We start from the raw sequence: 17778 nt of genomic DNA on the forward strand, positions 1-17778 counted from the left end.
GCCTATACGCATGGAATACAACGAAAAAGATTTGACTTTTACTTATGAATTCAGAATAATAAGTAGAAAAAATTCAGGGGACAGAATCAAAGGTTGAGATTTATCTGCATCAAGATAGGACAACATGTTTACAAATGTACATAGCTGGAGTAGAAAAAAAATCCAGAGATGGATTAAAGAGTCTTGAATTAAGAAAGACATCAAATGTCAGTATTCACAACCAAAAGATTGGCAATATTATGATCATAGCGGTGGGTGGAGGATGACAAACCAGACAATACAATAATGTGTAGTTATTCAAGTGATTTGGCAGCATCTTTAAGCTGTCAGAGATTCATCATGCATTATACAGAATACACAAAGCAGCTTTCATTTACTTACCAGCCCATAGGCATAGAAGGAAACAAAGAAGCTGATCATTCGGTAAATAATGCAGCACATAGAGAAAAAAATAGAATTTGCTCTGCAAAATGGACAAGTCCGTAAATGAAAATGCTGCTTAATATAGCGAAAAAGGGAGGCACCTTTGAGTAGAAATTCATTTTACACACAAGTTACACACACAAAAACACAAATAAAGACCTTCATGTTATAACCAGGTTTGGATGTAGTGACAGTAAAACATGTGCTCATTTAATGCAGCATCAAAGGTGGTACCTGTTTAAAGACGAGGAAGGAGCATATTCAGATCATGTTTAGTAATGAAATAGCTATTTTTTACATTTTACAGAAAAATAGTAATGGGATATCCAAACAATAATATATTGTATCTTATGGGGGGGATCCTTCGACAGGAACACATATGACAAACAGTAGAGGGCGGCAAAATGGTAGTGTATTATCTAGTCTGCCTAACTATAGGAGAAGAAGAACAACAACAAGAGTCAAGACCCTTCGTTCCTTTTGCAGAAACCGACGAAGAAGAAGAAGAAGAAGATCGTCTCCATTTTTAATCAATAGTTCCTTCATCGACGATCTGGGCGATAGTGCAGCTAAATAGGAACTGAGATTTAAAAACAGCCGAGGTGAGTATTTGAAAATAGAACATGGCGGCAGTTAAATCTAAGACCATTAAATAATGTAACTCGGTGGCAAGCTAACGCGAAGAGACTGTCTTTTTAACGTTAGCAAGTTTCGACCTTTCTGAAAAAGCGCTTTTGTCGCTCACTTTTGTAGCTAACTTTAAAAATAGTCTCTTTGGCTAAGTGCCATCGAGTTTGTCATGATAACAATAAATGTAACATTATAATTCCTAATAATTCTTTTATAGTGCAATAATTTACGTCTCCTATGTGATCTGTTTTGTTGTGGCGTAGATCAGGAAGGCCTAGCGGTGGCTACATATAGCGGGCCACTGTTGTGCCACCATTAGCGGTCACACCGCATAGGGTTATTTGGCACTTGTTTGACGTTGTGCTGCCACTTTTTTTTACCAATTATTCTTAATGTATTATGAAAATGACAGTCTTGCCAACGTATTGATCATATTTATGTTGCCACGCGCTCAAAGACAAAATTGCGGTTGTGCAGCTAAAGTCTGCGTCTTATCGGTTTTATGATAATTGATTTACATGCCATTGCTAAGTACACGTGGTCTGTCCATCTGCCTCCCTACAATTATGTAAACCATTCATTTTGCCTTCAGAGAGGATACTTGCACACAAATATGTGGGACGGACCAGGCCAAGGACCACGGGGAGGACCACCCTTTCGGTAAGGCCTAAAATAAAGATCGACTTAGTAGTAAGAAGTAAATGTATGTTTTCCTCAATTGAACTTCTTTATTTTCATGTTGTGGTATTTGCAAACGATAGACAATACTCTTAAAGATTAGTATCATAATCATTTATATTTTGCAACATTAAATATGTGTGGGCACAGAATTAAACTGTAAATTATGTTTTGGTCAATATTTAACTTGTACACTGAAAAATTCAGAAAGTGATCAAAATGACAAATATTGTAATTATTTGTATGATGATTTAAATCTTCCTGATCATGACGGCGCTTTTCGTTGCCTCGGAGAGAATTATCTATCATTATTCAAAGCCTTGGTATGAGGTTTGGTGGATGCCTGTCTCTTGTTGTACTTTATACATGTGCAGGTTGCAGTTGTAAGACACTAAGATCTCACCTACAGTTTTGTTAGCCAAACTGGCAGTAGATTGTTTTTTTGACAGACACTTGTGCAAATCTTGCAGATATATCTTGTCACAGTTTCAGTGCTGGCACCATAAAATGAGATTTGATGTACCGAACTTCAATGGTCCTGTTGGAGAGTAATAATGAATTCAAGCCACTCCTACTTTGCTTCTTGGTTATGTGCATTTCAAACAAAGCAGTAGCCTAATATATTGATATATATTCCAGTGGTGATCACCGTGGAGAGATGTTCGGGGGCAGAGATCGTCCAATGCCAGATTTTAGAGGTAGAGATGGAATGAACATGGGTCATATGGGCCCAAGACATCCAGATATACCAGCTATGGACATGAGGAGGATGGATGGTCCCCCCATGAGACTGCGTGATATGGATCCACGTGATATACAAGGAAGAGAGCCAAATAGAGATTTTTTCAGACCTGGGGAGGATCCAGACTTCGGCCGTAGGAGGCACTTTGACGTTTCCTTTAGAGACAAACCGATGAATCCTCCTGGTTTCCAAGGACCAGGCAGGGATTTGGGAGAGATGGGAGGGAGGGGTATGCATCCTCGGGATTCTAACAACCGATTTATGGACATGAGAGACAGGGAGTCGATTCGTTATGACATGCCTCAGTTTCCCAATCCTAATGTTGATGGAAGAAGAGGGTTTCCCACTGATCGAATGGAGCGAAATGATGGATTTAGGGACATGCATGACAGGCCCCCAATGGGCATTGGTGGTAATGATCGCTATGAGATGGACTTACCTCCACGTGAAAGGAAAGTGATGGACATTGAGAGGAGAGGAGGCCCACCTTTTAATCCAAGAGGTAGATTTGAATCAGATGTGGATTTCAGAAATCGACCTGCCCCATCAACTGAATTTAGAGGTAGAGATCGGTCACCTTTAAGGTTTGGAAAGAGTGATGTCCCTACAGTGGATAGGGAAAGATCAGACATGCCCTCAGATGCTGTTGGTCCTCGGAGGTCAGAATTTATGGGTGCAGGAGACGCAGTCGTTAAGAGAGAGTATCAAGAGTCAAGCGGTAGTCCCCTTATGGATTATCGAAGTGGTGAGGAGATGACTCTTGCTGAAGAATGGAAGACTCGTCGAAAGGACAAGAGTCCTTTTATGGATAAAGGTGTGGGAGGTGTACCAGAAACCAACTTCCCTGTAGGCTTTAGCAGAAATGTTAACGTTCGGAATCCACCACCATTTCATGAGAGGGATAAGCCACCTGTAGGCTTTCCAGAGAAAGATGTTGGCTTTCCCCGTGGTCCACAGGATCATTTGCTCCCAGAATTAAGCCCCCTCACTGGCCATCTGGACAGAGAAAATAATCAGTGGCTTGGAGAAAGGGACCCAAAGTATATTCAGAATAAACCAAATCGTGATGAAAGGTCCCCTTATCTTCAAAAGAAGAATCAGCCCTCGCATGAGGTTCAGGATCCAAATGATTGCTTTAAAAGGATAAAAGATGGAGCTTCCAGGGATAAACTTGAGGAAGAACATGACTTCTTAAGCAGCAGCACAGGACAGGCAAAAGATCAAGACTATAGGGACATTGATTATAGGACAGGGTCTGGAAGAGTGTTTGAATACAAACACGAAGAACTTCAGGCTCCAGAGAAACTCCTCAAAGATTCTAAACCAATAACACCTTCCAAATTCACCGACTCTGGTTCCCAGGTATGTGTGTTGCTTTCTCTTTTTTTTTTTTTTTTTCCATCTTAAGCATCTCAAGCATGCATCTAAAAATTACATTTCCTTTTTTTTAATGTTTTAATATTTCATGACCATTCTCTGAAAGGATCAGGATTACAGGAACGCTTCACTGAAGGACAAAGTTTCAAATATTATATCCATCACCGGTATTCCAAAGAATGCCACAATGGAGCAGGTAATAAAACATGAATGGAACTTGATAATTACAGTCACTTATAATAGACTATGGCAGTTGTAATTGATATAGATAGCCATTGCATAACTAAATCAGATTGATATTGTCTTTTGCAGATACTTGGTGCCTTTGCGGTCCGCGATGGTGTGCCAATGCAGGGGATGAAAATCAAAAATGTTGTGCCAGGTAAGAATTGGGATTCTTTATGGGTTTGTTTGGGGCAGTCGATCGCTAACACGTCCCTCGACATTTCGCTTTAACGACATTCGAAACTCCGCTTTTCTCTTTTATTTAATTTTTTTCCACATTCTTCGTTGCTTTTGTTTATGGTGATGTGTGTGTTCTCGCTCAGTGTAAAGGAAGGGGAGGTGGGGGTGGGTTTCCTCTGCCATCCTTTGTTTCATACGAGGAGGCGGAGTCATTGGGGTCGGCGATTAGTGGAGTCAATATTGGCAGCTTTTGGAGAGTGATATTCCGTGTTGGTCATGGAAGATCTTTGATGAGTGTCTAGTTGAATTTGTCCTTTGCAGACATTATTTCTAAGCACTCTGAAAAGTACGAGTCAGCAAACCTGAAATGGAAACCGCCTTGTTGTTAGTCTTTGTTCATCCTGCTGTAGAGGGAGAGTTTTTCCTCTGTGGATCGCTGTACACATGGTGCCTACTTGATGCCGAGCCTTTTTATGAAGATTATGCCTCAAATTATTTATTTTTTCCTTTATGAATGTACAAAAACGGCATCACAGAAAGAGGTGCCTTCTTTTCAATTTGATGTTACCATGACTTCTCCATGGTGCACACCACGCAAAGGTTTTACTGCCAATGGTCTGGGATATTTTTCTGTTAAGGCTTGCCTCTATCAAATTCTTTCAAGGCAAAGTCTGGTACATTTTCAGTCATTGCTATTCTGACTTAGGGAAAAAAAACAAACAAACAAACCAAAAATGTTCTACTGAAAAAGGTATGTATTTCAATGAAAGTGTGAAAATTCGCTCGCACTGATCTCGATGTATTCACGAATGCTTTTTTTTTTTTCCCCTTTTTCTTTGTGTTTCACTGGGTGACTTGTCATTATTGGAATTGACTAACAAAAACCCATCTGTATTTCAAATGCTGTCCCCAGGTTACAGCTACGATATGGCCTATGTGGAGTTTTTAAACCTCGAGGATGCAGTCCACTTCATGGAGTCCAACAAGGTGGCCCATCCTCGTCACTCTACGAAGGCCGTCTCTCCCATCAGGATTACGAGGGGTTGAGAGGGCATTCAGTAGCTGGGGGATGGGGGAAGAACCTGGGAATGGGTTACAATTATTACTGAACTTATCTTGATTAAGGAGATAAGTCCTGTGTTGACATTTTTGTTGACAGCTGGTCCTAACCTAACATAATCATGCACAAAAGCCACGATAGAAACAGTGCTACAGGTTTTCCTATTTAGTACTTGAGTGCTATTTAGTGGTGAGACCTAGAAAACGTATTTATTCGAAACTGTAGATGCACAGGCAGCAACAATAGATTTCCCTCTTATTGGTAACGGTCCCTAACTTTTGAGGTTGCAGGTGCAAACCACCTAATTCTGGAATGGATTTAACCAGACGATAGATTAAAAGAGTAAGATAAAAATAAAAAAAACCCAGTCCTTACACTGGGTTACTTGATACTTCAGATATTAAACATTCTATGAAGAACATTGGTGATAAAGCTTCGTTGCTCGGCCACCGTTTCCTCTGATGGGATGTTGGTTTTAGCACAAAGAGGATCTAGGGAAAGTTGTGACACTCGTGGAGAGATTTCTGTTCACCTGCAGATTTAATGACGCCAGCTTTCCAGCGGATGATAGAAGCAATGTTTTCCTTTAATGACCACTTTAAAAAAAAAAAAAAAAAATTTTTTTTTTTTTTGTTGTTGTTGTTATTTTTATCATTCTTTTTTTTGTTGTTGTTGCTGCACTGCCACTGGGTTACCAGACTGGCTTCACGGTGAAAGGGTGAGGAGGCTTTCTTCGTGGTTTTTTCTTGAGTGCCGCTTCATGAGAACCCCGGATAGTCTCGTTGACTGGGCGCATTTTGTTTGCTTATCTGCAAGTGACGGTGACCATTTTCGAGATTTTGACATTAGAAATACATTTTGAAAATGTTTTCTTCTTGGGATTTATGAATCATTGTATCACAACTCTTTTTTTAACTTTCTCAACAAATTGAATCTCAGGATAGAGTTTTAAGCTACGCTGAAGTTTTACTTTAGAGATTGAACCATCTCAACATTTAAGTGCTTTGCCTTCAAAGTTTATAACAGTTTTCCTCTCGAACAAAGTTCACAATGTTTTGGTTTTAAATAAAATATTCCTGCTGTTGTTAGGTTGGTTACCTTTACATTTTTCTGTCAGTTGTTTCCAGGTAATGAGTTCTGGTGATTTGAGTGACATTATGCTTCACACTGAGTGACACACTGCGTCACAGTGTGGTTGACAGCTGTACATTGTCAGCCTTTGTGGAATTTGATCCTCTTATTCTTCATCTTGAACTGTCATCAGGTGTAATCCATTGTCTTTTGGATTTTTCCCTCCTTTTTTTAAATTTTTTTAAATTTTTATTTTTTTTATTTTTTTTACCCTGAGCTTTACCACTTCAAAAAGCTATAGGTGTTGCTGCTTCCTGTTTGTCTTCAAGATTCTGCAACATCCCCTCGGTGGCAGAACGGTTTGACCAGGTCCACTTCAGTCACGTTATTATTTTTCCCCTTTTTCCAAAAGTGTGCACATCCTCTCGATGGTACTTTCTTGAACTCCAGTGAATCCCGGGCACTTTGATTTCGGTCTGCTTTTGATTGCTCGCAGCAGTTTGGGAATGAGTTTGACCTCTTCTGATTTGGGTCTATCAAACACAGTCTCACGGGAACCATGATTGTGCTGCGGTCATGTTTAAAAGACGAAGCGTCTTGTCTCTTTGTAGATGAAAGAAGTTTGATTGTTGCTGAAATGTGTAGTATTTATCAGTAATGTTTTACTCTTTGGTCACTTCTGCTTGATTTTCCTTTCTCCTTTACTTTCTTGATTTATTTATTTTTTTTGTAATTTATTTTTTTTGCTTACGATAGCTCGATATAAAAGCCAAACCATGCAGTCAGTTGTGTGGGTAATGGCTCTAGTTTTGTGCTTTTTTATGTTGACCGTGATGGCCTATTGTGTCCATTTGTGATGGTTGATTATATCTTGTGCAACAGAATTAACCAGCATCAATTTATTGGTCTTTATTTGAAAAGCACAGATTGTGTTGGGACTTTGGATATTGAATACACTATTCCCAGTTTTCACACTGTATTCTGTTTATTTCTGGTTAGATGGTAGAAAGTGGACATTGATGGAGGGATTGTTTGGTCTATACTTGTCATTTGCTCAGTGTGTGGTTCTCATCTGGCACTAAAAGTTTTACTTTGGCAATTATGCTATCGATGGGAGTCTTGCTAATACCAAAGTTGGACTATGATAGAGCTTTCTTTCTGATAGCACCCCCCCAAAAAAAAAAAAAAAAACTATTTCAGTGATGGCTAAACACTTCCTAGTTCTAGCTTTTCAGTTCAGGTCTTTGCTGTTTTCTTTGTCCTGTTATCTTTTGGTTTCGATGTCACAAAAAGCATTTTGAGGGTGTCGCTTTTGGCTTGAGAAAACTGTTGGGTATTCTTCACTATCGCCTGACATCGTGCGACTCAAAACTTCACTTGATCAGTTGACGCTGTAGCTGACAGGTAAATAGTAAAAAGAACACCTAGTTGCTGGCCTTGTTTAAGGGGAAAAGCCGAAGCCATGGACCTGGACTTTGCACACTACCTTAAGTGCTGGGCCATTTTCTCCTCATCATTAAAGAGAAAGGCTAAACCTGCCATAGGGCATGTTATTGCTGTTATTTTAGCTGGGTCGCTAATAAGGTAAAATGCTGATTGGGGTTTTATGTTTTTTCTTCCAGGGATCCCTAAAGGTTGGCACTAGAACAACTTCCATGAAGTTTATCCAGCGAGAAGAGTGTGAAAGAGGTGTTCATGTGAGTGTTGTGTCTGAAAGATTTTCTTTGGTAAAGGTACAGTTTCCACAGTAAAATGTGTTATTATTTACATTGTTTTAGCAACACAGCTATACCATAATGATCAGTGTTGCAACGAGATTGTCCGTCTTAGAAATACTTTACGTATTGATGCATTCTCATCAAGTTGTTTTTTTATTTACACCTCCTGTCACCAAATAAATGGAGCAGCTAAAGTAAATTATGTTGCTAAATGAAGCCGCACAGGAAGAGTTCTTACCAAAGGTAGATTAGATCAATTATAATTGTAAAAAAGACCTTATCCTGGCTTTTCTTGTATTGCAAATACAATATGTTACAAAGAATGGCCTCCAGTCGAGTAAATGAAAGCCATCATTTGTCATCGGGTTACTCTCGACAATGTCTTGTCTACATAATTTATTTTACAATAATAGAATGTTTCTTTTTTCCTGCCTTTTTGAATCAGGAATCGGATCACAAAGTACCTCAACCTCAAGATTCCCATTTGCACAGATCCGATGTACCTTTAGAAGAGTTGAAGACGGACCGGAATGGGTCCAGCCCAAAAGGTCCCATGGACCAGCTGTCACAAAACCAGTGGCAGCGAATGTCTGACCTGACTCCTGAGGCCTGGCAGCAGCAGGTGGACCAACAGCTCCAGGAACAAGAAACAGAACAAAATGTAGAATCTTGGAACGGCCGCAACCCTCCTCATCACAGCTCCCCGCAGTCAAACTCTGTATTCAAAGACAGCAAAAGTATGTCAACTAAACTCCTTGTTCTTTAGGTCTTCAAGCAAAAAAATGCAATCAATCCATGCATTTTCAGCTTTTACCATGCCACTTTACAGCCTTGATTATAAAGAATGTGAAGGCTACCACCGCAGTGGAGACTATCCTTAAAGCCTTGGATCCGTATGCATATCTCGATGAGAGAAATGTACGCCTTGTGAAGGGAAAGCCCCCTGGAACAAAGTGCTTCTGCTTTGTTGACATGGACTCCCACGAGGTACCTTCAGATATCAGCGACTCCCATTTTGCTGTTTAAAACATTTTGTGTGCATCTAAAGTTCATGATAATGTTGTACAACATATCATTTTGTCTTCGTTTGTAGCAAGTGACACGTCTGGTTGAGCTCCTCACTAAACCCCGGCCCCTTTATATCGACGGAGTCAGAGTTTACGCTGAGGTTGCAAAACCCCTGAAGAACCAGAGGTAAGTCCCTATGTTGGGGTGGGGAAGAAAAACAAAACCTTATCAACCGTGTCTTTTAAAGAAATCTTGTCTAATTAGTTATTTTGCTTTCTGTCATTTTCAGCTTCAGAAGAGATTATGAGAAGTCGAGCACCTCTATCCTTGGGCATCCACCTGATGCCAACATGATGGCAGTAAGTCATCTTCTTTATATAATCATTTTACAAACTGTTGAGGAAAAGAAAAAAGAACTCACCGCACTTCATAAATAACCTGTTTTGGGGGTGTTTCAGCTGCAGCCTTTGCCACATCCTCCCCTGTTCTTGCAGCCACCTCCTGGTGCCACCGCTGCATTACAAGGTGACTCATCTTCAATTCCATATGCCGCTTTTAAACGAAAACTAGTGTTTGTTTTTTAACTCACTAAAGCAACTGAATAAATCCTTTCCTATTGCTAGTCACAGCATGTTTACCCCCAGTGCTCTTGACAATTATTAATTACCTTGCCATTGCACTGAAAAACCAGATGTTAGCAGGTTTTGTTTTTTTTTTTTTTTTTCTTTAACCAATGTTAATGGCTTTAGTGTGGCCCTTCATCAAATAGTCTAAATTGTCTTTTTGGTCAATAGGTGATTTGATGGCTGGCTGCCTTAATCCTACTCTGTCATCAGACCCCAGCATAAGCCAGGTAGGTTGCCAGAAAAAAGCAAAGCTATACATATCTTCTCTCCAATGTTGATGCTCATCTTTATTTCAACACCACCTAGGGAATTGGCTATGTGGAGACTCCGGCTGTGGTTCCTCCATACCAGGCTGGTGGACTTCCTGAGCGCACAGACTCGGCGGGGATAACTCCCACCACAGATGTATCACAGTCTTCTATTTATGGTAAGAAACGATTAGAGTTTTACTCTGTTTAAAATGAGAAATGTTAATAAAATCTAAAGTGAGTTGGTAATAAGTCACATTAGATTCCAAACTACCTCAATAATAAACACAGTATCTACATACACTGCTCTTTATATTTCCAGTTGATTTATTTACCATTTGCATTTGTCATTCTTCCTCAAGGCTCCGAGACTCCTGACATATCCAGCTACTTATACGATTCTACGTCGGGTTTCTTTTACGATCCTGACACGACACTCTACTACGATCCAAACTCAAGGGTGAGACTCCAATGAAGCATCAATCTAGTGCTTTCACTGGCCTATGAGTGTGCAAAATTATGTCCAAAAGTATCTAAAGTTTGACTGCTGCTAGTGTAAGTCCAGCAAAGGCTGGAACATTTAGTGTGTTGAGATCTGGGTTCATATATCAATGTTAATTGTATTCAGCTCTAATGGAGATGGGCGGTTATCATTTGTGTAGGTTCTGTTTTTTATGCTGCAGTCTGTAACCTCAAATGAGTAATAACTGGACTTGAGTCATCTTTCACATTCCAGCTGATAGCTGTGATTATGTTTTGCTTTCATTCAGTCATGTCTCCTTTGTGTTGTTGTGTTTAGTATTTCTACAATGCTCAGACCCAGGAGTATCTGTACTGGGATGCGGCATCAAAGACGTACATCCCAGTTCCAGGAGGGAACTCTGCAGATACCCAGCCTCCAACAATGACCGCAGAAGACCAGGCCATTCTTTCCAACCCAGCTGCAGACGCTCCTCTAGAAATGAAGAAACCATCGATGCTATCGCAAGCTTCAGCAGGTCTGACACCTGTTTCAGCTGGCTCCTCCACTTCAGATGCCGTCTCAACTGCCATAGCGGCTTCGGACAAAAAGGAAGATGACGATTCTGCGAAAAGGGACAAAGAAAAGGATAAAGATGATAAGCCAAGAAGCCTTGCTGCTGTGAAGGTAGCGCATATGTAATAATATGACCGCACAAAATATGCTTTATATAAATGTAGAAGACAAATAATTGAGAAAAATGATGTTGCTATTTGCAGATTATGAAAGATATGGAGCGCTGGGCAAAGATCCAGAATCGTCAGAAGGAAAGTGTCCGGGCTCCCTCTCCGGTCCTCAGGACTGGAATTGACGATGATAAGAGGCAGTCGAAGTCAGCTGATGCTGCTTTTGCAATATTTGAGAGAAAGGTTGGAAACAAAAAATTTTAACATTTTTACATGTACAATGTGTGTGGTTGATTGTATGAATGGTAAACAATTTTTCACCCTTTGTTGTTGTAGATCTCAGGTGGAGAAGATCTTTTTAAGAAGCCCCTTGCTCCTCCCAAGAAAGATGAAAAATCTAAGGTACTAGTCTGCTCTATACAGTATTCCAAGTGAGTATTGTTGACCAGGGGTGGGAATCTTTGGGCACCTCTCGATTAGGTTACGATTTGATTATAAAATGATTATTGATGGGTCTTTAATTTATGTATATTGATGCACTTTTTCACCACATTTCTTTTTGTCTCACTGAGTACACATTCATAACTTGCAATTTTTAAAAAACGGTGCATTTGTAATAAGAAACAAGAGTTGAATTCATTTCCATTATATTTTATGAAACTAATGGAAATGCGTGCAAACTGGAAAGTTACGTCGGGTGGAATGAATTCCATCAGATGTGCGTGTGTGCTCCAGCACGGCAGCAGAGCTGATACGTCTCAATTGTAACCAATGACTGTGCTTCCACCGGCTCCGTCACAGCTGCTGCGCTCCGGAGCTTCTACAGCAGATATAGAGCTTCTATTTTTGCCAGACACCGAAGCACAGAGCAGATCGCGCGGGACAGGAAGTTGTGCGCAGAAACAAAATAAAAGACAACATGTTCACAGAGGATCATATTTCCCTGCACTGCACCTTTAAAAACGTCATACTAGCGTGGCTCTTGTCCAGTTCGCTTCCGTCGCCGCCGCCAAAGTGATACCACACGCAATTAAAAATGTTTAAGTGCTGCTCGTTAGTTTTACGCTGATGCTCCTTAAATTTTTGGTTGGGAGCACCTGAACTGGGTAGTTGGTCTTGTAAGGGGGATTTTCTGTTATTGATACACATATTGCTCATTTTGATAATTGCGTGCTGTTTCTCAGCGTCCAATGGGCTCCTTGGGTCTGCTGGCATCAGACTATGGAGCTGGAAGTGATGAAGAGGTGGAAGAAGATAAGGAGGAGGCAGCTAAAATCAGTCACAGCAGCCAGTCTGAGGAGAAGGAGGACAAACTTACAGACTGGAAGAAGATGGCCTGCTTGCTGTGCAGGAGACAGTTCCCCAACAAGGATGCTCTGATTCGCCACCAGCAGCTCTCTGACCTGCATAAAGTACGACATTTTAACCTATGCCTGAACAGTTGCTGACAGTGACCCATCAAGCTAAACCTCTAACACTTGTTTTACTGTCTCAACAGCAAAATATGGAGATCCACCTCAAGATCAAGAGGTCAAAGAAGGAGCTAGAGGCATTGGAGAACCAGGAAAAGGAAGTGAGTAGACATTAATGTAATGGGGACTGCTGTGGAGACTCATCATGCTGTCAGATAATGCAGTTAAAGGTACTATACTGTTCTGAAAGAGGAAATTATTCTCCACAGCTAAGTGCCAAAGAAGTTTCCAGATCCCCAGAACAGAAAAGAAGAAAACACCATCACCAACAGCCGCAGCATCATAACACCTGGGCTGGAAGCTCCAGGTAGGCTCAAGCAGAATGTGTTCAGTATGTTTAGATGGGGAACCAAGTTGAATTCAAGGTTGTTGTTTTTTCTTAAGGGATGTTTCACTTGGGGGCTGTTGCTCAGGAGGAAGGCTGCCCGCTGTATAAATACAGTCCATTTACCACTGCTTTGTACTTTTATCTTGTCTTCCATGTTCAGGGAAACAAACAAAGTCAGTGAGAGGCCTGGTTTAGGATCTGAGCCTGTCCAGGTAAGTTTGGAATTATTATTTTGAATATCATTTGACGGTTCTTACTTTTATACTAAAGTTGTTTTTTTTCATCTGTAGCAGAGGAAGAAGGAGCCTGTTGTTTGGGATCATGCCACCTACAAACAAGCAGTGCGCAAAGCCATGTTCGCACGGTTCAAGGAACTTGAGTGATCTCATCTGAACACATCCTCAGTTTGATATGTGAAATGTTAATGACAAACTTGCCTATCTTGGCACAAGATATCCTTTTGACCGTCATGAACATAATTACAATAGAGCTGTGTTTTTGTTTTGTTTTTTTTACACTAAGATGAAGCTACAAAATTATGTGACCTAAAAATAACCTTGCAAGTCTACATCGGATCTAAGGAGTTCTACTACGTCGATGATGGATGTTGTATAGAAATGAATTCCTACTGTTATTCTTTTTTTGCTCGTCTTTGTGTGGCCTTTATTTACAATTGTGAAATGTCTTTATTTTTTTGGTTTCCCCCTTTTAAGTGTCAGGTTGGCCACAGATCCATTTTGTTTTAAAAATGACAGGTTTTTACTTTTCATTTTCATGGGTTGAAATTGCTCTTATATGTTCTCTTTTTAAGAAAAAAATAAATAAATAATCTGGACCCACTTTTTTGTTTATGAATTTTTTTTGTATATATGCACTATATCATCTGACCACTAGATGGCAGGATAACACCATGTTTTGTGATGTGAATCCAAAAAGTGAGATTACAGAACCAAACCTTCTGTTTCCTCTTAATGTATTTATCTATATGTATTTAATAGGATTTGATCTCCTTAACTCCAATCTGTGCCTCACAAATCAGTTGATGTTTTTCTTGCCATTCATATAATTACAGTTCTTAAATCTAGTTTTAATGTTCCCCACTTGGGGACTGAAGGATTTAGAATTGAGACTCCACTTTGACCTTTACTAAAATCAAGGAATGAGCCCTCGTTCTCTAAATGGTTGTAGCTCAGTGAATGTAGGGAACACTGTGCTGACACACTAACTCCTATGAGAGCAGAAACGACAGCCCCGGGGAGCCTGATGAGCTGCAGTCAAACGCCAGGCATAGAGAACGGGCAACAGCAAATATGCGTCGTACTGACTTTACGGCAGTATGTTCGGTTCGAAATCGAGACCTGATGAATGCCTGGTGATTTCCTGGTCAACGGGTAGCTTGCATTTTGCTGTTATACCTTAAATGCCAAAATGATCGTGTTTTTGCTCAGTTACTGGTTGCACATTCCTATTGTATCAAATTTTTACAGTTCTAAAAAAAAAAAAAAAAAAAAGCTCCTTTGGCCTAGACAATGGCCTGAAATGGATTTTTTTTTTTTTTTTTTTTCCAAATCGTTTTAGATTAAACAATCCTTTGTCTCTTAAGCATATTTGTGGTCTCTGTTAGTCAATTTGTTTTTGGGATAAGGATTGCCTCCAAATCTGCTAAAAATCAAAAGTAGATCAAATCTTTAGATTGTGAATATTTCATTATCTTGCTGGCTGGTTGAAACGAAATAACCAAATTTATAGTTGGAGTATCAGACAACTATGTATTTCTAATTCAACAAATTTAGTCTGATAATCTGTGTTTCACACACAAATCACAGATTATAAGCACTTCACTGACGTGTTCTTTTTTTTTTTTTTTTTCAAACTTCTTCCACTCTTAAATTAAACTCAAATTTTCAGTGGATATTTCCAAAGTATTTGCCAATGTTGATATTACTGTTACATCAAAGTGTGATTAAAATATTACGGTAAAACCGTGCCAACAACATATATAGTTCTGCTACATGATTTACTGTGATTTATGCAGATCTTAAATAAAATCACTGGGTCAGGGATTATCTGGTGTTTCATTTTTCCTCAAACAGCAGAAGGGATGCGACAAAAGGACGTCTGGCTATTTTTTATGGACTGATTTCCATTTTTTCTTTTCTCAGTTCTTTCACAATATCCCATAGACACCCCCAGCTCCCAGTGACAGATGTCATCATTACGCGGTCCTAATGGTCTGTGGAATTAAAATTAATGTGCAGTTAGTCTGTGAGGATAAGAGGCCGAAAAAGAAAGCCAGAGCACGGAGGGTTGTCATGTTGCTATCCCCCTGCGTGTGTGAAGGAGAGCGCCGGAGAGAAGAGAGGAGAGTGGATGGCAGGAAAAAAAAAAAGTGGATGGGGGGGACCAATTATCCCAGCTTGGTGTCTTTTAGCAGCTGGCAGGTGGAGCTGAAATGGCAGTCTGGGGACAAGACAGAAGAGGACACAGTCAGCAGGACTCTCAGATGTTGAAATGTGCTGTCAGACCACAGAAGTGAGAGGAGGATGGAGAAACAACATTTGATTGCTTAGTGAAAGTCTTCCAATAATCTGTTTCAAATGGATGAAGACAAAAGTGAAAACACTTAAAACTGGATACATGTTTGGAAATATCTAGCATCTATATTTCCCCCCATCCATATATTTTTTTTTCCTCTTAAAGAAGCCCCGGAAATTAAATCCAGAATGTTCAAGTTTAAATGACTTTTTTACAACATGGTTACATGTAGGATGAATGTGCGGTTCTCTCAAATCTCTTCTTTGTTTCGTTATTACAAACGATCAAAAACATAACCCGTGTTGAATAACTCCCTTGAGGAGAAGCATGTGTTTGTGGTCACCCCATGAAAAACAAAGAGACTATACCATTACAAGCTCATGGATGTCAAGCTTGTCCGAGCAATTTGACCATCTGGCTTATCCTTTCAAGCGCATGTAAAAAAAAAAAAAAAAAACAACAAGATTGTATCTTTTATTGATTGCTAATAACAACAACTTTAAAATGTCCTCAGGATCATCAGGCGTGGGACATACTTCAAAGTATGTTGAGTGATTTTGGACAGTTGCTCTTAGCAGTACACAGAGGACGTCAGGGCACAGAACACATTTGGAAATGATGTCATGGTTCTGCACTCCGGCTTTGATGGGGAAATTACCGCTGTGATAGCACTAACTTAACACAGAAAACAGCCGTTGGAGCATTCTCCATGTCTTTTCTGATTCGGACAGAAAAAGCCCTCTCCACCACATTTTGTGTAATTTATAGTTGTCTCATTTAATAATCGCTCAAATGGCTTTGGCATTTTGAGCAGTACTCATCTTCTTTGTTAGATTATCTTTGTAAACACAGTGTGAATCAACTCTCTGTGAGAACTGTCAGAGATCTGCGAAGCATATCTGAACTATGCCAACTCTTGTCATTCAAAAGGTTGAAACTTTCAAAGTGTGACCCTTGGTTTCATATCAGCTATCGTAACATTTGGCAGCAGCTCTCTGTATGCTCTGTGACTGATTATTGTCCTCTTATTGTCTCATTGCTCAGAGGTAGAGTAAATGTATTTCACTATAATGAGTTTTTAAAAAAAAAGCTTATAGCTCTTGTTACAAGTATATAAACAAACCTCCTGGGAGGGAAGTTAAAGAGAAAAAATGGACATAAGTTGCTTCACAAATAACAATCCTCTTCAGCTTCATCTTGATGCCATCCTGCTTTTTGTAAAAGCATTATGTATGAAGAACTACAATTACATTTAAAATTGGAAAAAAAAAACACAAAAGCCCCTCTTAGGACAACATGGGGATTTTTTTTAATGAAAATGTATCAGATTTATCTACCATCATATTCCACCAACTTCGCCTTCTAAAGCCGTGCTTTTATCTTGCCTTCTTGATCCCGCACGAATACATGTAGACGTATGAGTATTTCTGTTAATTGTATTAGGTGTTGGGACCAGGAATATAATTTTTTTTCATGAAAGCTCAATGTTCATAATAAAGAAGAAGAAGCCTGTAGGCAGCAACATATTCCCCACACCACAAAAGCAATAAAATAGTAATTATCAGATAGTCTATTCCCAGCCCTACTCCCAAGATTAGATTTGGGTGATAGAATAACGAGGAATCCACGTGGTCCCAGGTGCCATAATATGGCCAAAAATCCTCCAGATGTTAAAGTGTGTGTTAAAGCACATTGATGTGGTAATTTTTCTGTTACATCAAGAAAACTTTACTTCACTAGTCAAATACAAAGATGAATCTTGATAAAGGATTAGCACCGAATTTCTCTGTGCAGCCACCACTGGTCCAAGCAAATCATAAGTGGAACTTTTTCTCATATTCAAGTTTGTCTGCTTGATAAGGTTTCCCATGATCATCAAGTTCAGGCACGCGGGTATTTAGATTTCCCCTTCTTGTATATTATTAATGGCCTTTTCAATTTTTAATTTTATTTAAGGTTGAGTGAGCAAAATATTTGACGGGGTCACAGGAGGGGATGTGGCCCTGCAGTCTATAGTAATAAACATATTCAGGGAATATGTTGGGGATTTTTTTTCTCTTAATATGGAAACACCTGCCAGAGATATTGTTAATATTTTGTAGTTCTAACCATAAAACTTAATATATATTATATATATATGTGTGTGTTTGTATATACATACATATATATATGAATATATATTTAATGGGTATTGTTTTACTTTGTTGTGTGGATGAAACATATTTTCAGGTCAGTTCCCTGCTTTTATCATTTGCTGCTTGCCACAAAAAGTGGAAATTACCATAGTTACAACTGTCCATTACTTATTTAT

At 39.5% G+C, this 17778-nt stretch overlaps 1 protein-coding gene across 3 annotated transcripts; it reads left to right on the forward strand.

Moving 5' to 3' along the window:
• Positions 1–905: 905 nt before the first annotated feature.
• Positions 906–13772, forward strand: rbm6 (RNA binding motif protein 6). 3 transcript variants are annotated; one of them, XM_075461237.1, is made up of 23 exons: positions 906–1025; positions 1646–1713; positions 2371–3835; positions 3957–4046; positions 4163–4232; positions 5169–5242; positions 8009–8083; positions 8550–8841; positions 8934–9091; positions 9198–9298; positions 9402–9471; positions 9571–9637; positions 9907–9965; positions 10045–10165; positions 10349–10446; positions 10786–11133; positions 11226–11375; positions 11469–11534; positions 12317–12544; positions 12631–12705; positions 12814–12911; positions 13093–13144; positions 13223–13772. In XM_075461237.1, the coding sequence occupies exons 2-23, from the start codon at positions 1667–1669 to the stop codon at positions 13313–13315; spliced, it is 3897 nt and encodes a 1298-aa protein (XP_075317352.1). In that variant the 5' UTR covers positions 906–1025; positions 1646–1666; the 3' UTR covers positions 13316–13772. The 3 variants fall into 3 exon arrangements, with proteins under 3 accessions (XP_075317352.1, XP_075317353.1, XP_075317354.1); XM_075461238.1 differs by having other exon boundaries at positions 13226–13772; XM_075461239.1 differs by lacking the exons at positions 12814–12911; positions 13093–13144; positions 13223–13772 and having other exon boundaries at positions 11469–11563.
• Positions 13773–17778: the final 4006 nt, after the last annotated feature.

This window comes from Odontesthes bonariensis, chromosome 3 (genome assembly GCF_027942865.1).
Source record: "Odontesthes bonariensis isolate fOdoBon6 chromosome 3, fOdoBon6.hap1, whole genome shotgun sequence".
In the NCBI taxonomy this organism is placed as follows: domain Eukaryota; kingdom Metazoa; phylum Chordata; class Actinopteri; order Atheriniformes; family Atherinopsidae; genus Odontesthes; species Odontesthes bonariensis.

Excerpts from the sequence above, each read along its gene's own strand:
- rbm6 (XM_075461237.1), top strand. The coding sequence starts at position 1,667 with ATGTGGGACGGACCAGGCCAAGGACCACGGGGAGGACCACCCTTTCG. Across the intron at positions 4,233-5,168 it reads AATCAAAAATGTTGTGCCAG|GTTACAGCTACGATATGGCC; the intron begins GTAAGAATTGGG and ends TGCTGTCCCCAG. Across the intron at positions 9,472-9,570 it reads CTGATGCCAACATGATGGCA|CTGCAGCCTTTGCCACATCC; the intron begins GTAAGTCATCTT and ends GGGGTGTTTCAG.